The 23,132-nt window shown below is 42.4% G+C and overlaps 1 protein-coding gene across 1 annotated transcript in view; it reads right to left on the reverse strand.

Annotated features, from left to right (window-relative positions):
* The window catches only part of chrnb2 (cholinergic receptor, nicotinic, beta 2), a 34,724-nt gene that overhangs the window by 5,701 nt on the left and 5,891 nt on the right, over positions 1 to 23,132 (reverse strand). The window contains exons 2-5 of the mRNA XM_061818981.1: positions 14,320 to 14,480; positions 11,285 to 11,329; positions 8,400 to 8,509; positions 814 to 1,942 (exon numbers count right to left, since the gene is read on the reverse strand). Coding sequence (XP_061674965.1) covers positions 814 to 1,942; positions 8,400 to 8,509; positions 11,285 to 11,329; positions 14,320 to 14,480 — 1,445 coding nt within the window. The remainder of the gene's footprint in view (positions 1 to 813; positions 1,943 to 8,399; positions 8,510 to 11,284; positions 11,330 to 14,319; positions 14,481 to 23,132) is intronic.

Below are 23,132 nucleotides of genomic sequence, written 5' to 3' on the forward strand. Positions count from 1 at the left end.
GACATCACTCATTTCATTTTTTTTTCCTGATCATTCAGACATCAGGATGTCAGCTGCAGGGTTAGGGTTTCATGTTTCAGTAGGAAATTCACACAAATCTTTCAACACAAGCCCCCTGATGTTTGCAGACAACGCCATAGTCATCGGCTTCATCAAAGACTCTGTATCGACAGGAAGTGGAACGGCTTCAGTGAGTCCGACACAACGTGGAGGTGAACGCGGCCAAGACTGTACAGATCATCATGGACTTCAGGAGGCATACTTTTGCCATTAAATTGCCGGAGTTGAAGTGATTCTCTGTAGTTTGTTTTTATCTTTCTATGTCTCAAAAGTATTTTTTCTCAAAATAGCTGTCAATTGTCCAACTGGAGTGACTTAAAAAAATCCTTTTGTGTGAGGGCAAGTAAAGAGGATTCTGATTCTGATGCATCCAGCGATATTTGAGAAGCTGCTGGTAACAATTGCCCTTTCACTAACTGCTTGAACACCAATTTACTTCATCTGAATTACCTTTTTAGCCACTTTCTTTTTACAACAGAAATGGAGTGGAACAGTTTCACCTGGCATGTCTCAATTCCTCAACTGAATGATTTAGATGGACGCTCAGCCACAGTGGAGATCTTTCCAGAGTGTCATTGTAAAAACCTTGCTCCAGCTCTGGGATTAGATCTCACCACATCATCAATGCAGCTCTCCGGAATGTTGCAACAAGTGAGTGGATACTGTAACCTTACTTGCTATTTTCAAGTATCACTATCCCTCTCAGGCCTTTAAAGTGCAGGCTGTAAATAGACACAGAAAGATGATACTCACACTCTGGTCATCGTCCTCACTCTTCATGTGGTTGGCGATGAAGCGCACTCCTTCCACAGCATCTTCAAAGCCTGGACAGGCTTGAGCCAGGATGGCCTGAGTCAGAGCCTGACCCCCTGCTGCCTGCTTTGCTCGGTTCCCTGAGCCCCCCTCCCGGTTTTCTCTCGCCCTATTTAGACTGTCCATGGAGCCTCCTCCCGTGCTTCCCAGATCACCTCCAAACTGTTTGACAGACGCTCGGTTCACATAGCAGGTACAAGGGTCGCCGTCCTCCTTGGCGAATACTCCTGTTGAAGTACCCCCTACTGTCTCTGCACCACCGCCGCTACCCAAGCCGAGCCCCACCATCAGGGCCCCCGCCTCCCCGCTGCGCCCACCCTCTTTCTGCTCCTGGGCTCTCCGTCTCTGACGTAGCCGCTGCCTCTCGCAGCTATTCCTGGGCTGGCGCATGAACAGCAAGGCGGGCAGCTTGTTGAGGAAGACCACCTTGACCCACGGGGGCATGGTGTGCGTGGTGGGCGAGCGGTGATGCACATTCAGCACGCACACGCTGGTGACGATGGAAAAAGTGACGAGAACCATGGTGAACATCAGGTACTTGCCCACGAGGGGGACATCCAAGGACGTAGGCGGCACGATCTTAGAGATCAGCAGCAGGAAGACAGTGAGTGCCAAGAGCACGGAGATGCAGAGCGTCATCTTCTCGCCGCAATCAGACGGCAAGTAGAAAACCAGGATGGCCAGTGAAGTGATGAGCACGCACGGGATGATGAGGTTGATGGTGTAGAAAAGAGGCTTGCGGCGGATTATGAAGTCATATGTGATATCCACGTAGGCCGGGTCCGCTGGATTCTCGTTCCGCCGACCTGGCAGTGCAATGATGTCCCACTCGCCGCTTGGCGTGAAGTCATCCATGCTGGCGACGTCGGCCCTAAGCACCAGGTCGATCTCGGTGCGGTCATAGGTCCATGAACGGAAGCGCAGCGTGCAGTTCTGCTGATCAAAGGGAAAATGTTTGACTTCGATCTTGCAGGCTGACTTGTAGATAGCTGGCGGTAACCAGAAAATGCTCCCGTCGTAAGAAACCACCGCGTTGGAGTAGAAAGACACCTCATACACGCCATCGGCACTGAAAGAGAGGAAAAGATATTGGAGAAATAAGCAGCATGTTTCTTTGCCCCTGAAACATCCATCCATTTTCTACAGTGCTTATCCTCTTTTAGCTGAAGCCGAACTCAATCGACTTTGAACAAGGGGCGGGATAAACCCTGGGTTGATTGCCAGCCAGTGTGAGGGCACACATTTACGAACAACCATGAGCACTCACGTTCACACCTATGGACAATTTCAAGTCTTCAGTGTACTAAACCAATGCAAACTTAGGTCCTCCAAAATAATAATAATTAAAAAAAAAACATGAATAAAGTAAAAATAAAAATGACCAAACAGGTCAGCCAGACCCGTGATTCACACACAATCTCAAAACTGAGGATGCCGTCCTAACCACTTGTTCATCTTAAAGCTTCTCCTGAAACATTTATAATGTAAACTAAAAAGAGTGATAGGAGACATTGTTTCCCCCTTGAGCATACAAAACATCGCAACGTGACAAATCTCATTATGCAAAATCATTATGCAAAATCAGTTCAGCCAGCTAGATTTTGCAGACCATGAAATATACAGTAGCAATGTACACACAGATGCAGTAAAACAAAGTTTCACAACCTACCAAATAGACCTACTCTCAATAAATGAACACCGGCACAATTCTACAACGCATAAAAGTTGCTGAAACATAAGTAATGGTTATTTTAAAATAATGTCAAAATGTATTTATTTAACAATAGGTTCTGTCACGGAGAGTCCTGCACTCCTGTCTCACCTCCTTTACTCCCTGCACTTGTGTCCTCCACATCTTCGCCTTGCCTTCTTCTCTTTTACAAACCGTGACAGGTTCAATTTTGTGGTTGCGTTTTTCAGTAGGTTGGAACTGCAATGTATCATATTGAGAACTGTGTCTATTGTTGTCACCCTCTTTTGTTACGGAGGGGTTTTTTTTTCGTGTGCTAAAACATAGAAACTAAATTAAGAACTAGGACATTTTGAATTCATTATTCCAATTTGATTTGCTGTTTTAAATAGCCGGCAATTACTTCAAGACTTATATTTAACCTGATTACGAAATAACTCCATTCATTCACACTATGTAGCCTTCCATTAACCAATCATACATTTTCCCAGGCACCTGGAGAAAACTCGGGCAAACTTGAGGAGGACATGCAAACTCAATGAAGGAAGGTCGGAGCTGAGATTTGAATCCCTAACCTCGCAACTGCGAGGCAGATGTGCTCACCACTATATCAGCATGCTTCAAGAAATAATTTATCTTTATATTCTAAGAAATCTTTTAAAATATGATGGTGCTAAAAAGGGGGAATTGCACAATATAATTTCAACAATGATAATGCAAATTATGGAGACTTAATTCTTGCTTTATTACCTAAAATGGTAGTTGTGTTTTAACAAGGCTGAACTTTAGCCAGCTATAAGGGGCATTATGCCAAAGAGCAAAGGGGCCCTATATGCTCAAGATTGTACAGTATTATTTACCAAAAAAAGCCTCATTATATGCCAAGGTGGATGCCTCAGTATTAAAATGTGTAACTTGATCACGAAAGACCGTTAGAGAGTAAACATAGTGCACAAAAATCTAAACTCAACATTTAAGTTCCAACACAGGTAGCCTAAAGCACAACTGGCAATAATTCTGATGTGTAATCAGCATGTTGATATGCCACACCTGCGAGGTGGATGATTACTCTCCTTACTAACACGCATTTGGACAGATTCGAAAAGAAATAATGGGGGTGTTAAAGTTCAGCATATAAAGTATGTAATATTAACTATCTTATGTAGTAGCCGACAACATGGTTGGTGGTAGGCTGTAATTTGCAAGCGAATTGAAATGGCGACACCTCAAATGGACTGGTCATGCCAATGGCTGGATGCACTTTAAAGCTCAACCGACATGCCTGTACACATTTTAAAATGGATATTGTTATGAAAATTACATATAATATGATTCACTTCAATGTCTACATGAAAATAAAAATGAGAGGAGAGCTTGTCATTCGTGCGCAAAGTTGCGGAAGTCTCACTCGGGATCCGAGTGGTCGTCATACTGCCTGCTGTCACACTGGGACAGTCGCCAATGAGAAGACGCTGTGCCACCTGCTATGGGAGACGAACAACAGAGATTTTCAGATTTTTCCGACGCCCCTTCTAACACGGAAGAGAACATCTCACAATCGAGTGAAATGACCGGGGCAATATTACCCTATCGTTTCGAGCCATATTCAGATGATATGTGGATCACTTCTAACAACAGACTCCCCGACAGTATGTAACTGGCCGATATGAGGGAGAGCTCCTTTCTCCTCCAGCACGTAACCAACCCGCCCAATCCACCTCCGTGGTAGCGGTGAATGACAACGCTGCGTCCGCGAGCGACAAACAACGCCGTGGCGACAAGCGATGACGAACAACACTGTGGCTGTGAGCGACCTCGACACATTTAGCAGCCCTACGTACTTTATTAATTTATTATGAGGTGGATCTTTTGTTATTTCTGAGAGGATTACGTTCCCCCCCCCCCAACTATTTTTTTTTATAGCTCTATACACACCTACCTGTCATTTGGAACCCACGGAGCTCTCGTCTTTTGCACCTGTGCAATCCATTTTTTAAAACGTGAAGAGTGAATCCATCCTCCAGAGTGTTCGAGCAATACCCAGCAATACAACGAGATGGCACTTTGGCTAAAACGCAGGGAAAAACAGCTACTTTCCCACCGGTAAAACTGGTATAAACACACGAAGCTGCCAGTGCGTGTGTCTGTTAAAAATGTCACTTCGTGCTTCTTCTACAAACGAATGCCTCAAAAGGATTTTAATGGCGGGAGATACAAAAATCCATATATGATAACATCATGACGTGTGGTGAAAAAACTTATGCGTCCATTCCGGCTGGCTTTTTTCATTAAAAACACACGAAAAATCATGCTTTACATGCCAGTAGAGCTTTAAGGTAGGTAGGTCTTTGTTTCTTTGGCAGGTACCGACATTTTGCACTGCACATTACACCCAAATAGAGGCCTGCTGTGGAACAGCATCAGTTGTCACTTCGGAGTATCACATTATTATTTTTTTCTAAAAATATATTGTAAGGCAGATTTATTAATATTTAGCTCTGTCTGGTTTTTGAAACACGGGGGTCTAGAAAGTTATTGAACAAAAATACTGAAATGCGAGCTAATTAATTTTTAAAACCTGCTGCTGAGTGGGATTATTCTCACAGTTAGAAATTGGTTTAGAACAGCCTGGAGTGGAGGATTAGCAGGCTAATTTTTGGGAGGGTCAGTAGGGTCAGGTCAGAGAAGGCGAGCCACACCAGAACTAATGCCAGAGAGTCTGTCACCGTGCTCACATGATTTTTATTCATTTCTGTAATTACTATTTAATTTAATTACCTTTCTTCTTCATCAATAACTTAAAAAGGGGGGAAAAGGTTGCTAAGAATTTTCAGTTGTGGGAGAGGAATCTGCAATAGCTGATCTTGGGTCACCTGGGGGCAGCAAAAACCTACTACAAATGTAAAAGTGACTCGTTCTTATATTGAAATCCTACAGAGTTAAGCCTATTAACATTTCGCATATTTGTTTCTTTCCTCTTGGAATTCTGATCTACTCACTCTAGTGCCCGAGCGAACCACCTCAAGGAAAAAATCAAATCTTTTTTAATTTGTTTTCCATCACAATTGGAAGAAACCTTTGCCAGTTGACTCTCCTCATTTCTGGCATTGAGAAAGATGGATAGATACTGCCAAAGTCACAGTGCAGACATATTTTAAGGCCATCACGTTAAAGGGTGGTAAAACACATAATGAGTACAATACTACAATCACGCGGGAATGGTGAGCATCTTGGGTGGGCGACAATTTATTAGGAATTCCACACCCGTTCCTGGCAAGATGCCCGTTACAACATGCCATGCAGGAAGGGCAGGCAACACAAGATGATGATGTCAAGTACATTTTAATTAAATCATCAAGTAGTTGTTTTTATTTTCCTATTCAAGTTGTGCTAATGTTTAAACTGCACGATTTAACAGTGGGTTGCAAAAATAAATAGGATAATGAAATGATAGATGTTAAATACTTTCACCATAAAACCTCCTTTTTGCATACTACCCACTGTATTTGAATGTTGGTCATGAGCGTGCACTATTTATTGAGGTGGTATTTAGTGTATTACTCTACAGCACACCTGCTTGATGCTCTCTTTCATCTTTTGCTGAAGTACCTACAGTACGTCCGTGATGGAATTTTGTACCGTGGCTCATTAAGTGTGTTCACCACTCTTGCTCTCAATCATCCTATCATGAGGAAAACCTGGTTGAAATATTAGGCCTTGCTACGTATTGCTTTTTATATATTATTCCACAACCTGTGCATGTGGCGGCACAGCAGTCAGCCAACAGTTACTGTGTTGTGCACGTTTTCTCCTTAGTAATTTTTTTATCACTGCAAAACCAAAATGCATCCATACTTCTGATTTTAACTTCGTGAGACCTTTCTCAATCTCTTCAACAAGTTTCGCACTCTGCTCAGTGGGAAGCCGATCGCATAACATTTCCTTCATTGTGCATTCTCATCATGGGGAACGCAGTCTGCTTCAGACTGGCCGGCTCCATAGCTCTAGATCACAAATGACACTGTTCAATATTTCCATGATCCCCAGCAACTTCACAGGTAGGAAATCTTATTTTGAGTAACACTTTGCGTCTTTATCATTACAAGGGATAAAAAAAAAATAGACGTGCATTCAATCTAAAGTCTGCTGCGCATAAAGCCATTGCATTATTTCTCAATATCAATACAATCGATTGATGACCTCTTAAAATAGGTTAAACTGATGAAGGCTAACGAGTCAAGGACAGATCAATTCAGTGGGATCATAGGAATATACAAGCCCAATTCCAATGAAGTTGGGATGTAGTGTTTGGCATTGTCTTGGTGAAATAAGCAGGGGCATCCATGAAAAAGATATCGCTTGGATTGCAGCATATGTTTTTTCAAAATGTGTATGTACAGTAACGTTCACCATTAATGGTGCCTTCACGCAGATGTTATTGACCCACGCCATTGGGATTAACACAGGCCCATACCATCACACATGTTGGCTTTTAAACATTGCATCCATGACAGTCCAGATGGTTCAAAAAAATTCCAAGTTAATGATTATTTCCTGAAACCCAATAAAGTTGATCAGTTTGAACCTTAAATATCTTGTCTTTGTAATAAATTCAATTAAATATAGGTCGTACATGATTTGAAAATCATTGTGTTCCGTTATTGTCTAACACAACGTCCCAACTTCATTAGAATTGTGGTTGTAAATTGATACATCACTAATGACTGAATCATAGCAACCTTTATAAGTAGTTGTAGCTAATTATTTGTTATATTGTTGTTGACATTGACATTATCATTGTTGACATTGTTTAATCGTAGTTGTTGTATGTGTGTTGTAGTCACTTATGAATCATCATTTTGTTCCGCCCAGAGCTAAGAAATCACTGCATTCAACAGAGAAGATGCAATTTTAAAATTGTGAGCATTAATGGGGATTGGGGAAAAAATATTGATGATCCTGGGAGACACATTTATGTTCCAATTCTTGTCTTGAAAGAAAGTTATTGTATTGGGAATATAACTGATGCAAACAAGTTCTTAGATTTTATTAATTTGTGCAATGCAAAACTTTAGCTTGTTTACCGTCAATTGAATAATTACTTTCTGTTGCTGAATACTAATTGGTTCATAATCATACTTTAACTAATTAAATATATTTTAAATAAAAATTTGGTCCGTTGTGATGTTTCTCATTGGTATTAACAGTTTGTGTGTCTTGGGAGGGGTGCCAAAGTGGGGTCTCGCACTGCAGGACGAGGACTGCCCCTGTTGGCATCACACGCATGTATGGTTAACCGAGGACCCTAAATTGTCAATAGGTGTGGATCGTTATCTAGTTGTACCCTACTATTGGATGGCGAACAGTCCCGAATCGACCCCGCCTACTGCGCAAAGTCACCTATTGGACTAATGATCACAAGTGCTATAGATAGATGACAATTAAGAATATAGAGCAGTACATGAATTCAGTATATAAAGGTTTTATGATGGCGGACAAATGGAATCTATTGTAAAGCGACTGTTCTAGTGTGCACAGGTGCTGTCAAAGTGTTTTCATGCATGTGCCGGAGCTACTCATCGCTCCAGATGAGTAGGCTGGCACCACATCTAGTAGACCCCAGCATGCCCCCAAACGCCAGCACTCCTCCCACTGGCATGCAGTATGTACACTAGTGTATGTGCAAACGGTCAAATGGGGCAAAGTGCTTTGAAAGCAGTTAAGGTGCATGGAAGGTTACCATACACGAATGCACCCCCCACCCACCCATTTGGCATGCGCTGTGTGAGCATGCATGCATCAGTTTTTACTTATTCGTATATCTTTTAAAACTCACTTGTTATAGAGCACCACATCAGGCAGCCAGATGTGTTTGGAGGGCAACCTGACCTTCATCATGCCGTCAAACTCCTCGGGGACCCAAGTCAGGCGATAGTCCTGCCACTCCTGAAGGCCGGTTTAAAACACAACACATAATGTCACACATCGTTATTGTGAGGACATCTCGAGAGGTGGGAGAAAAGGGTTTGCCTCGCTGTCTTTAAATCGTCAGGGAGTGGTCACCGTGATGAACACACTGTCCTCTCATCTACTTTTCCAAAGGGATGGTTGTGCCCACACTGCCACACGGCAATCTGTTTGATTAAGTTGCGACTGAAGTGTTGTTTTTACACAAATGTCCTACATGTCACATTGTGTAGAAAGACTAGTTTTGAACTTGTTTTCCATGTTTTGGGTCAATTAAAATCCCGAGGCATGACTCAGTCCAAAGTCAAATGGTCGATGGCATACAAATTACTGTGGGCGACCCACACCCGCATAGCTGGTGATTAACACCCACACATATACCAAATCACTGCAATGGCAAAAGCTCGTTCTTATTTGGAAACAACATTTTGAGCCCTCAAGTATACTGTGCAGGAGGACTTTTTTTTTTTTTTTTTAATTAACAACCACTTTTCTTAACCAACATCGTTGTGCAACGGCAATTGAATTAAAATTAATTGGAGTGGAGTGAATGCACTTAATCATTAATTTGGTACTTATAATAAAATAGCTTCATGTTTGTCAAATGAAACTCTCGTTAATTTTATGAAGGACTCCCATGCAGTCAGTTTTTTTAATCTGTTCAGTAATCGTTAAATCGGAGTAGACCAGATTTTGTTGGCCTTCAATCATATCCTGTGTGTCATTAATAGTAATTCCTCTTCAATCTAACACGGTTTCCTGAAAGCTGCTGACATTACTGTTTTGGAATCCCCCCCCCACACCCACCCCACCCAAAAAAGTGTTGTTGTTGGTTAGTATATGGTGCAGGAGCTGCGGGTTTCACACTCCCATGCTGCACCTGTGATGCGTCACGATTTGTCTTGGCTTGTGACAGGCGGCCTTGGTCCCCCACGTTTCGATCCACAGCGCACTCATGGCCATTCTACGCTCGCTTACTTGTCGTAAATCTTTGCCCTCGCTCAGACATTATTGTGCATCAATCTGTAAATAACCCAATCCTGAATTATGTCATAATGACATGTCGCTCATTGCTCTTCATTTGTTCATCCATATTCATGAGCATGTGGAACACATTGCTCTAATTTGCTCATATGCTTTGCTGTCAGAAGCAAATTCATAAAACAGACTGACACTGACAACCCAAAGTAAAGTCTCTCTTTAAAAAAAAATACATTTTAAATCAAGAAGAATATAAAATTCACTTTAAGAATGATAACATTGCTCAGTTTAGATTGACACAGTCAGAGGGAAATTAATTGAGCAGGTTATTGGTAGTTCTACTAACACAATATTGAACATATTGATGAATTATTTCAGAGCTATTCAACCACAAATATATATATATTGTTTGATGAAGACTTTTCTGACAGAGGTGAGAGTGTACAGTATATACTGTATGCAGGCACTATAATTTGACGGGCGCGTATGCGGCCGCGTGCCATCACACTCACAAATCTGCACAGTCGAGCATGAAAAATCACACGCGTAAAATTTGTTACGAGTAGAAATACATAGATATTGAAAGACGTCGCTTATTTTGTGTAGTCTTGACCATTGTTCCCTCTAAGCTGCGCCACTGCGCAATTGCGCATTTTTCGCACACTCTCAGCGCAAATGAAAACCGATCCAGCCCAGTGAACCACAGCCAGCCTTTTTTTTTTTTTTAACATGGAAGCACATGGTCTTTAACAACGAGCTGCTTCTCAGCCTACTTCTGCTTCCTAGTTTACCTGACACCACCCCTCTCCGCTCTTAAATTATAATTACAAACAGAACACACACCCGCAACTTTGTTTCTGTGGGCATGTCTAGTTAACCACACGTGTAACTTTATATCTGTGGGCATGACTAGTGGACCACACCCATAACTTTACATCTGCGGGCATGACTGACCATACCCGTACATTTTTCAAATGTGAGTGCCCATGCGAAATGTTAATACTTTTTGACACAACTCTCTTTACATGTTAGAACCTAAATTCGATGGTAGACAGCTCAGTCGTTGTCACATGAGTCACCACTTCAACTTGCTGAATCACACACAAAAAATGATACAAAGTAAACTCGTCACCCACTGCGTCATAGCGCTCACAGCGGAAGTGGAATTTGTGAAAGTGAAATGCTACGTTTAATTTTGTCTACCCTGAAAGGCATTCACAGAGACTGTGTAAATATTTCTTTATATTTAATAATAAAGACGGATTTTTTTTCTACCCAAGTATCTGCATTTAAATGTATACCATATTTACCTACTAGTCTATGATGTAGCCTACTGTTCAGTACAGGATTAAAATAAAGACCAGTGATTCTCGAAGTGGGACACAGGGTCCTTTTAGAAGCACATCAAAGAATCATTGCATAAGTACATTTAAGTTATATTTAACAGAACTTAAAAAAATGTATTTAATTTTGTTTTTTAAGATTTATTTTTGGACCATTTTAATTTTTATATGCAACATTTTAATGGCAACATTATTTAAAAGCCGCTTTTATTTTCCTGTATTCAACTGGAATGCCAATGTTCAAACTGTGCCTAGTGTTAAAATGGATTCCAATTCTATGAAATATACTTTTTAGGACTAAAACACTTGGGCCTACAATGGTACTTTATTGCAATGTGGGTCATGGAGCGGTACTTGAACATATCCACATAAGGAAAAGGCCCGTCCACATTCACCTCATTAGGATGAGTGTGAGTGAGTGAAGGCTCACCTGTGTCAGCCAGACATTGGTGGTCATCACCTGCTCTCGTTCATGCTGCAGAAGAAAGACAACAGGAGATACTTGTAAAAAAAACAAACCAACCACATTTTAAAACGAACTGAAAACAGTATTTGGAGTCAATGCGTATTTTTTTGGGCTAATGTAACTCCTTTTTAGAGCCCTTAACATAGCCCAAAAGCTCACCAAAATTGTCAGGCACCCGATGAAAAGTTTTTAAGGGGCAGTAAACACAAACTGATAAAAGGCCCTCCAGCAATACCTGTTTATCTTTTTTTTTTTTTTTAATCAACTATCACGGTTGCCCCACAATGCCACCAAAGTCACAGTTCTTGAAAGAGCGTACATCTTGGTGAATGTACGTATTTAGCCATGACACCAGTTTCACCGAGTGAGATGCTTTGGGGTGGACATGAACCGGTCTATCAAAACAGAACACACACAACTGACTCAAGGACCAATGACCGTAGTTGAACAAAAAATCTGCTGTTTTGGGTTTGAAGGAGCCATTTTGGCAGCACTTGAGAATGGCCCAATTCTGCTACAAGTGGAACCAGGTGTACAAGACAGATGAGTGACACAGAATTGTAGCGCTATTTCGTATGAACAATTTGGGTAGAGCATAGTAGAAACGTTAGATCCATCCATCCATTTTCTTAGTTGCTTATCCACACAACGGTCGCAGGAGTGCTGGAGCCTAACCCAACTGTCAACGGGCAGGAGGCAGGGTACACCCTGAACTGGTTTCCAGCCAATCGCAGGGTACAATTAGTTGCACTCACAATCATACTGACTTTAATTCTCTCTGGTAAAATACACAGGGGGAAAAAAGAATCCTAAATACATGAGAATATTATATATTTGGTTTTATTAAATCAGTACAATTTCATATTAGTTGCAAGGATTTCACATACTGCTCCGAATTCAATCAAAGTGGAAGGAAACGATAAGGATTTTCACCCAGCTAATTAGCACTTCGACTTCACATTTCCTGGGATTTACATCATTAGACCGCCTCATTTTCAGCTCTCACTATAAGAGCTGACCACAAATCACTCGTTACAGTCAGGAAAATCAATTTAAGAGCCGTATAGCAGCAGTCGGCGTCAGTGCATTAATGATTTCTAGATGGACTCATTTTACACATTACAGACCATTTTGTAGGAACCTCAACATAATTGGGAAAAAATAATGTCTTCCAACTTCACCGTAACGCGTGGAATCATCTAATCGATCAAATCTGTTCAAATCCCATCAACTATAATGACAGCGATGTAATTACAAGTCACACTTGTTTTTTTTTTAAATATACTATAGATTCTTACTTGTCACAAAACACTACTGTACTGTATGTCAATTCTGCATACTTCATTTTCTTAAGTTCGTTTTCTCACAATCTTCTAACCAATTAGTGCAGTTGGCCCATCTTTTGGGAGAAGTGTCAGCTAAAAAAAAGCTAACGTACAATCAAAAAGAACTTCTCTCTGGGTACTCTGGGATCTTTTGACTCATTTAAGTGCTCCAACATTTGGGGGAAGTCCAAATTGTACAACCTCAGTTGAAACTTAATAGCACAGGCACTAAGCTGAAGGCCCATGGGCAAGATTCAGTCCTCCATTTTATGTGGCCAGCAAAAGCTTGCCATAACTGCTTGATGATGTCTATTCAAAGTGACCCATAAAAATGATGATCACCAAATCAGGGTCTACTATGTCATATAATGAGGTGACTATTTGGGTTCCCACACAGAATATACAGTATTCATTAAAGGACAAAAACTGCAACTGGCTCACTATCCAGCTCAGCTTCTGGCTAGCAAACATCATAATAATTCTGATTGTGCTCGTGTTGCAATTGGCAGCATCATTCATTTCCTCCCAAAAAGACAAGAATTCCTGATGCACGTTCCTCAAAAAGAAAATACCTCTCAAGTTATTGTTTGATTTGAATCATATTGTTTTCCTGCTCACACAAAAGATCCTGTAAGCAATGTTTTTCCCTTTTGTCCACTTACTGTACAAAATGTGAACAGAACTGTGAACTGATACACAAGGTACAAATATGTACAAACTGTGATGTATGCTCGCACATCTAGCAGTGATTAATTTCACCATTAGAAGCTGCACCCTAAAGGCAACCCTAATTCCGATGTTGCCTACACTGAAAACAAATTTGACATTCCAGTTTTCCTTTTTTTTTCTGTTCAGCTGGTAAGTCAAGTAGAATGGAGGATCTGTATCCCTTTTATGGTCGAACAGTTTTACTGTCTCACAGTGGCGTTTTTGAGCTTCTGCAGTGGTTTTTTTTTGGGGGGTATTTTTTATTGAGTGAGCTGAGCAGTCGAACCGAACAAGAACAGTTTCTAGAGTGGGGAGTGAAACGAAGACAAAGCAACGGACGCAGAGGCCATGTTGAAGTTAGGGCATTGACAAGGTGGCTATGTCATGATGGATACAGTATATTGTCTATTGTGGTTAGAGCCCAGCACACACACACACACAGAGAGAGAGAGAGAGAGAGAGGAGAGGAGAGAGAGAGAGAGAGAGAGAGAGAGAGAGAGAGAGAGAGAGAGAGAGAGAGAGAGAGAGAGAGAGAGAGAGGAGAGAGAGAGGAGAGGAGAGAGAGAGAGAGAGAGAGAGAGAGAGAGCAGCATGGCCGGAGTGTTAACTCTGAGGAACACAAAACACAATTCTCTTGATTTTTAGTGCAGTAATTTATTTTTGTCAAGTCCTTCACCTTTGGCAGCAGAATTTGGAATCAGGATGCACACTAATTCCTCATGGCTCATGAAAGCAACTTACCCGTGATGACTAATGTATGCCAACAATGTCACCATGACGAAGCATATCGGCACGGAAAGTTTGGATAAAATTAAACTTTGGGACATTTTCAACCTTTATTTATATTTATTTACAATAACTGTACTCAGTGGCACCAATGGTAAATCAACTTGGACTTGAATAACTCTTGAGTTGTTTATCCCTGAGTGTGAGATGTCATATGTGGTGTTTGTGGCGCATACTCACCACACTGATGAGTTGGGCCAGCGACACCATCAGCTGCACAGTCACCAGCTCAGAGCCGTTGGTAGCAGGACGGATTAGTTTGTTGTAGTGGGCGGGATTCAGGAGATGCTCCACCAAGCGCTCCTCTGTGTCGGCCCCCAGGCTTCCTGCAATGACAGCACCTACAGCAGTTAAGTGAAGTAAGGGCATGTGCCAATTGTGTCGCTTTCCATTAAATTGCACACTCAAAAAGCATACACAATAAAGCAGTCCCAATGTTTCACTGAAAACACAACTCCCTCTTGTCTTCTCCCTGTCATGATGACTTCACACTTTCCCCTGAATATAAGTAGCCCTCCCTACTGTTAACAGAATTTCAATCCAAACCTGGAATCAGAGGCTTTTAACGGCATGGCAGGAAGACAAACAACTCTTGCAATGACTGATTCACACCCCTTGGGATGATATAATGACTTCTTAATGGAATCCCACACTGAGATAATAGCAACATGTTTTAACAAGGAAATAGTAAAAAATATATATCAAAAGCTAAGTACTATTTATAACTAGGCTATTTTTCAGTTACATTATCTCTCACAGGTAGGCTTCCTGCTGTATTGTTGCATGAAGGATTTTTATATTAACTCCATCAAGACACATATTTTCCTTTGTAAACTACGCCTCTAACGTCTCACAACAAATGAGACAAAGAAATCAACATAGAGACAATAAAAATTCTACTTAGTATTGTGCAGTTAAGAATGATCGTCCTAATGTTTCACAAATAGGACTGTGCTGTTAGATCTTATGATGGAAATGCTACAGTTCAAAACCCTTTCAGTTTGGATCACAGGGTAAGTGTTTTATTTTTAGTGATTGTTGAACTTTTTTTTAAAGGCTGATTTTTTTTGTGTGTAACCAGCCACATGTCTTAAAGTCATTTTTAATGAACAAACGATATTGCTGAAAGGCATTGTAAAAACCAAATGGCTGCAGTATCACACCACACAAATATGTCCAACATACTCTTTTAAACATTAGCTGCAGCCATTTATTATCGGTTATCCCCCGAAGTAGAGAACAATAAAGGACTAGCTGACAGCTTGATCACCTTCAACTTCAAATTTGAAAGGGACACTTTCACATCCCACACCTACACAGCTGCACCATCGACCACCATCACAACCCTGACTCCCTGTTCAGCGTTGACCATGCACGACCAGTATGTTAAATGCATCTTCAAACAACAAAAGATCAGAAAAGTTGCAGGCCCAGACCATGTGTCCCCATCTTGCGTCATAATGTCTGCGGACCGGCTCGCTTGAGTCTTCAGTGATCTTCAATAGATTTCTGGAACTGTGTGACGTACCATCCTCTTTCCACTACTCCATCATCGTCCCAGTTCCCAAGAACCTTGCAATCTCAATATCTGTGGTCCTGAAGTCATTTGAATGCCTTATCCTGGACCACTTCAAGAGCGTCACAGATCCCCTGATGGAGCCCCTGCAATTTGTCCACAACGCAAACAGGTCTGCAGATGAAAAAGTCTACATGGGACTGCACATCTTCCTAGAACACCTCGGTGGCGTGAGGACCTATGTGAAGATCCTGTTGGTGGACTTCACCTTTGCATTTAACACCATCATCCATGATTTCCTGTTCTCCAAGCTTCTACTGCTCAGATTTTTGCCCACCATCTGTCAGTGCATTTCCAAAACAGTTTGGATCTGGATTTTATGGTGTATTATTTGCATAGGCTTGTACAATTACATGTACTTTTAAAAAAGGAAGGCAAATTAGCTAAAAAAAAAAAAAAACGAAAAAAAAAACATTTCTACTCATTACAGTGCTTCACGTTAAGTAAAAATCTCATGGGGGGGGGCAATGAAAATTCTCAAGAAATGAGACTCCTAACAGAAAAAAAGAGTGAACAACAATGAAGAACAATTTAAGTTTGACATGCTATTACATGCTGCTTAAACGATTGTTTGGCTCTGAAAATGGCTGTATTGTAATGTTCCACAAATATGGCTGGCATACTGTTTTAGAGATGCCATAATTTGTGATGGATATATTAAATTTTGGCACATATTTAAAGCAATGACTGTGTCAATAGAGATGGTCGCGACACTATTTTCAAGCCTCCTTGTGCTTGCCATCATTGTTCCCAATGTCACTGCGCATATTCATATGTACTTCCTTCCCCATCATCTGACTGTCCCTTCATCGTTGGTTGGGGCCCTGCAGCACTGAGCCTTGTGCAGCCAAGCGGATGATAGCCTCTGTCTCGGGATCAATGAGGACTCTATTCTTGCTACATCACGCAACTCCCCACCCTACTTCCCTCTTTTTTTAACATTCTGTTCCCTGCACTCTTTTCCATCCTTTTGCAACATCCGAGCCAGCCTGTGTGTTCTTTTAGGCTCCCCTGGCAGTCTGCATATCGCTGTCATTCTTCCTGTTATCGCCATCTCCTCCAAATGTATTGCTGACAGACGCTGCCCATTTATTGGCCCTTCCCTTGGCTAATACAACATCAGGAATACGAGACCTGTCAGTGTGTGTGGGGAGGGGATTGGGGGCATTAATTTTATTTATGGCATGTGGTTGCCTATAGGAGTCTTGTTGTGAGCACATATTCGTGGGGGAAATCAGCATGACAGAGCCATATGACTAACGTGCTATACTCCCAGAAGCTCGAGGCAATAATAGCACTGTGAGACAGAAAGGAGGAAGCAGTCCACTTAAACAATGATGGAGCATTACACGTTCCCTGCATCTCAGTGCTCATCATGTGGCTGATGCGCAAACTAATATCAGGATACTTGAAAGTCTTCCGAGCAGGGCTCCAGCGTGATGTTGTTTCAAGGTGGTAGTTTGAAGGATGACCAAGGTAGAAGTCATTTTTGTTAGGCCCTGGACAAAGGTGCAGAGCCACGTCACCATGCAATCTTCTCAACTTCTAAATTACAATTTAATAGCACACTTCTGTTCCTCATCCTCTATGAATCAAGAAGTGGCCTTCTAATTTGAGCAATATATCCACTATATTGACGTTTCTGGACGTTCTGGTGAAAAGATGATGTCATGAGACAACTCGGAGGGAAAGATTTGTTCAAAGTTGGAAACTACTTTCCTTATTCAATAAAAGCATTAAAAATGCAATCATGGAAATAGAAATACTCCACTAAAGTCTCAAACTATTGCAAACAAAACGTTTAATAACAGCCAACTATGATTTTGAAGGAAAAAAAAGTTTTTTTTTAACTAAAATGATTTTTCTAAAAGATTAAATCATTACTGTGGCCACATTATTCCCCCATTTTGCATTAAATTGTAGGGGTTTGTAGACATAGCTGTCTTCTGTCAGAAAAATCAAATTTCCCGTCACTTTGAACTTGAAGCAGGGGAAAGTCCGTTAATCCTCCATTCACGGCAGTGTTATTTTAATCAATTTTTTTTGGCCAGAGTCTTTATTTTACACTTTTTACACCTGCGTATGGGGAAGTGGGAGGATCACTGAAGACGACTCGCCAAGGGTTAAGACTTCATCATGCTTTTGAGCATTCCTAGTTGTCATACAAGTGGAGAAAGAACTTCACGCCTGTAGATATCCATCCATCCATCCTTTTACTTATCGCTTATCACTTATCCTCACGAGGGTCATGGGAGTGCTGGAGCCTATCCTGGATGTCAACGGGCAGGAGGCGGGGTACACCCTGAACTGGTTACCAGCCAATTGCAGGGCACATCGAGACAAACATCTGCACTCACAATCACACCTAAGGGCAATTTAGAGTGTCCAATTAATGGTGCATGTTTTTAGGATGTGGGAGCGAACTGGAGTGTCCATGCAGGGACGGGGAGAACATACAAACTTCAAACAGGTGGGGCTGGGATTGAACCCAGGACCTCAGAACTGTGACAAAATGCCGCACCACTGTAGATATTTGGGCAAATTTTTTTGGCTTTGGAAGAACGGAAAGTATCTTCACAGAAACATCAAATGTATGTGTTGTGTTCATGGTTTCATCCTTTATGGAATCATATATTTACTAATTGCACACAAATCGTTTCAAAGCTAAATGAGCTAAAGTTTCATGCGGAGAAGCCTTGCGTTACGGCTTGCAAAATCGCAGTTTGAATGCTGGGTTTAAGATATCTAAAATGCTAAGTGGCTCCTCCTAAAACAAAGTCCGATCCTGCTTGTTTTCCAGTGCAAATATTGCAAACTTAATGTGACACTATGAATATTTCAACAGGGCTTCCCGTTAGACATGGGAGCAAGAGAACTTACACACCGCCATGTGTGCAAAACCAAACAAGCCCAATCACACACACACACACACACACACGAGTGCAGAATTGACATTATTACTGCAAGGTCCACATTAATGCGAAAAAAATGAGGTCATACAAGAGTTAAATAGAATTTGACTATAGTGATCATCTCATTATGGGGGCGATTATGCCTTCCCTGCTATGTACTCACTTAAAAAGGCTTTTTGGCCGCAGCAAGAATTATTATTTCCACTAATATTCATAAATCAATAACTGCGCACAGCCACTGAACTACTGGTGGCGGCCAATTGGCTGGGTGGTGCCAACAGAGCGGCGATATTGATCGTGTGCACAGTCGCAATATTGCACAAAGCCGAAACACAGTGCACAAATTGGATGGGGGTCGGGGGGGGGGGGGGGCATTTTTGTCTGTGACGTCAGCAAATTCCGCAGGGTGCATATATGTGATGGCTGCTCATATGGATAAGATGAGAAAATCCCTTACTGATCACAGTGCGTTTGGATTGATTAGGTTTGTTAATCCGATGCCATGTCCACCCAGACAACAACACCGTTGTATAACTTTTCCAGATGTTCGGAAAACAGAAGAAAAACAAAAAACAGCACAGCCAAATTTGAATTCATGAGAATTTTCACATGTATCCTTCGAATGTAAATTCAAGCATAAATGAAATTAATAACACGCACTCTATTACAGTATGGTAGAAAGAATTTCAGTTCCTTTTTCTGTCCTAGAAAGCTTCCACTGCTCTGGTGTGTCACTAATGGCATGTTTGCTGCTGTGATGGGCTCAAACCGGAGTTTAAAGTACACATCATGCCTGTTACCACATTCCATGGCAGTAAAAAACGCCTTAAATCTTAATTAACAGCCACATTACCCAAGTGAAAACGCTTTCTCTTATCACGCTCTTGTTCTTGTGTCCTGCTTAAGTTTCTGTTAAACCTCTGCCGTCCCTGCACCGCGCCCTCCTAATCTCCTGGGTTAGCACAGCCGAGCATTCGTTCACACGCTCTCGCACACACATGCATGCACACTCATCAAACACATCTGTTGTGGCTCGTTTGTACAGTGGCACATGGAGCTCCAAATGTGCTGATGTGATTCTGCTGCTGCAGTGTGTCGGGAGTCGCTCCAAAAGGATGGAGACAGAAATTCAATGCAGACACACACATATACAGGGGGTTGGGGTGGGGGGTGGGGTTGATGTTGAGATGCTGTAGAGATCAGTGGTGCAGCAGAGCAGTGATGACAGTCTGACTGACTGAGCAGAACTTGCAGCACTGACGCGGAAATAATTTGTCGCTTGCACACACACACACACACACACACAGAGCGAGAGGAAGGCGTCACAGTGTGACAAACACGCTTTTGTGTTTAAGATCAAAAGTACTGTTCATCAGGCTACAACAGTACAACACAGGCAGCGCAGTGGATAGCAAATCTGCCACTTAGGTAAAAGGTCAAAGGTTCAAACATCAGTTTGCATGTTTTCTTCAACTACTCCATCTTCTTTGCACATTCCCAAAACATACACGTAAGGTTCATTGAAAACTAGATTGTCCATCAGCATTTGTTTGCTTATGTTTCTATGTGCCGTGTAATTGGCTGGTGACCACTCCAAGGTGTACCTTACTCTGGCCTTAAATCAGATGGGTTTGGCTCCAGCTCATCTGCGACCTTTATGCTCCTAATGGTCCCTTCCGTACAGTTAAAATATATATTTTTCTAGTTTCATGTAAAACATAGGTCAAAATGACTAACATCCATGCAGTCTCTCAATTGAATCCGAAAGGTAATAAGAGGAATAAGGTTTGCGAAACAGGTGCATTCAAATTGCCAATGTTGTGAGAAAGGTTTAACAATTAATATCCTCATCTTGGTGGGGGGTTCACATCCATTGAACTAAACTAAACGACATGAAATAAGCAAGAGAGTCTCAGCCGTAGAGATACAGTCTTGGACACAAGTGTCAAACTAGCCCGGGGGCCAGTTCCGGCCCACAAATCATGTGTATCAACTTCCATGATTTTTTTTTCGAATCTGTACCAAAATTTCAAATTGTCATATCATAAATGATAACATTGAGATATTACAAGCAATTTTGTGTTCCAAACAACAATCGTTAGAAAAACCCACTACCTTTGATTTTTTATTCCAAAACTAGTTCATAAATTTCATGTGTAAATATGATGAGGCGGTGAAAGATTTCTATTGATTCACAGCCATAACGGCCCTTTGAGGGAAACCGTAAGTACAATGTGGCCCGCGGCAAAAATGAGTTTGACAACCCTGGTGTAGGAGTACATAGTGTACATATGTTGTGTTTTACAACAACACTCAACTATATTTCTAGTTGCGGCAGGTTCAATTCCCATGACGTGGAGTAGGTGATGAGGCTCACCTCAAACTCTCCCCTTCTCTTTTAATGTTCACTCATGTCCTCTTTCCGTTTGTGGGCCAACGATCCAACGCTTGGGCAATTGTACGTTGCAATGATAGTAAAACATCAAAGGATGCAACGCATTGAGGAATGCTTGGCCACCCCAAGCAATCAGAGCTTGGATGATTTTTATATTGAAATTGGGGAAGAAGAGTGATCCAATCAGAGAAAAGCTTATTTACGCATTCCATAGAACTCCCAGGTGTAAAAGACCAACTAGAATAGCTTGATAAAGTATATTCTGGGCATTCCCATCCAGGTTATCTTGCAAGCCTGATGAAGATAATCAAATGTAATTAAAAAAAATGATGGAAAGCAACCCTCAAATTAGGGGCCACTGTGCTCATGGTAAAAGAAATTCATCTGGAGGCTCGGTTGGTTAATATGAGCTCCACCTGAGAGTCAAGCTGAAGAGAGAAAACGAAAACAGGAAGTCGAAACCTAACAAACATCAATTCATCCTTTTTTTTTTTTTTGTAGCACTTGTCCTCATTAGCTACTGGTCAGCTGGACCTTATCTTAGATGACTTTGGACAAGAGATGGGATCCACCCTGGACTTGTTGCCAGAGGTAGGGTATGTCCTGGATTGGTCCCCAGCAATACAAACAACCATTCACACCGCATTCACCCCTATGGACAATTTAGGGTCTTCTATAACCACAACGTTTATCGTTATGGAATGTGGGCAGAAGGCAAGGAAAAATACACATGCCGTACTGGTAGGCCGGAGCTGAGATTTGAAATACGAGGCAGATGCACTCACTTACTGAAATAAAACTAGTAAATGAAGCACTACTGTATTGTGAAAACAAAACTCTGGACAAAAGTACCACCGTCTTCACTCTACATCTACACATCACAGTTAACTTGCAGGAAATATTCCCATTTTCTTCCCACACAAAACACACACACAGAGTCAAAAACACATGAAACGAACTCCAGTGAAATTCAACAAGCATTAAGGCACTCAACATTGGAGTTTCCATTGTTTATTCTTGGTATCTGTCATGATCCTGGTGCTCCAGCCTGGGCTGGGCGGGTGTCCGCGGTTGCTCTGATTGGGAGGTGCACACCTGCGCCTCATGCAGCCTGATTATGCTGTGGATTTATATGACGGCGATGACAACTGGCCGGCGCCAGTTCGTTGATCTTCACGTCCCGTTCGTGTACTCCGGTATCCCTGATCGAACCTGTGTGTACCGACCTTCGCCCGTTCTCCGACCAACCTTGTAAGCCTGACTCCTTTGATACTTCTGCCTGCGTTGATTGTTCTCCCATGTAGCGACTCCTGCCTGCCCGCTCACCTGCTCTCTTCGCCCGACGTCCCAACTACCGCTGCTGCACTGGACTGCCTGCTCGATCCCCGACCTCGGCATATAATAAACGCTTCTCCTTGAACTGGCATCGTCCGAGTCCTGCATTTGGGTCCTACCCTCGTTCCGATGGGACGTGACAGAACGAACTGGACACAACAGGACACAGCAGGAAAGACCCGGCGTCGCTGGGACCGACGCAAGGTAGACTGTCTGCCGGAGGTCCAAGCCAGTCCAATCCGGGTAGGCTCCCTGACGTCCTCCGCTTCCGTGTCTTACGCTCCGCCAGTGAGGTATGAATATGTCCCGAACACGACCCGTCCGGCTCCTCATATTCTTCTGGACTCTGACTTTTCGGAGTATGTATGACCGGCTGCCTGAGTACGACTCCGACGACTTTGATTTTGAATCTCTTTGCCCGGCTTTTCATCCCAGTCAGTTTGCGCCGCCTCCCCGCGTTTCCAGCACCCGAGCACCAATCCGTTTGAGGGAACCCGCTTGGCCATCTACCCGGGACCTCCGCATGGCGGCCAGAGGAGACGCCCCGGCCGGGGGCTCCCTGGTGTCTCTCGCTGCGCGGCAACGAAGACACCGTCCTCCCACTCCTCGCCGGCAACGGTGAGACCGGCAGACCCGCACCTGGTGGCGAAGCTTCCAGCCCAGAGGGAGGAGGAGCCGCCAAATCACGAGGCCTTCTGTCGCGAAATGCGGGCGCAGATAGAGCGGCAGAGCGCCGAATTGTCGGCTCTCACGGCCCAGGTCCGGCAAGGATTGG

This window comes from Syngnathoides biaculeatus, chromosome 5 (assembly GCF_019802595.1).
Source record: "Syngnathoides biaculeatus isolate LvHL_M chromosome 5, ASM1980259v1, whole genome shotgun sequence".
NCBI lineage: Eukaryota > Metazoa > Chordata > Actinopteri > Syngnathiformes > Syngnathidae > Syngnathoides > Syngnathoides biaculeatus.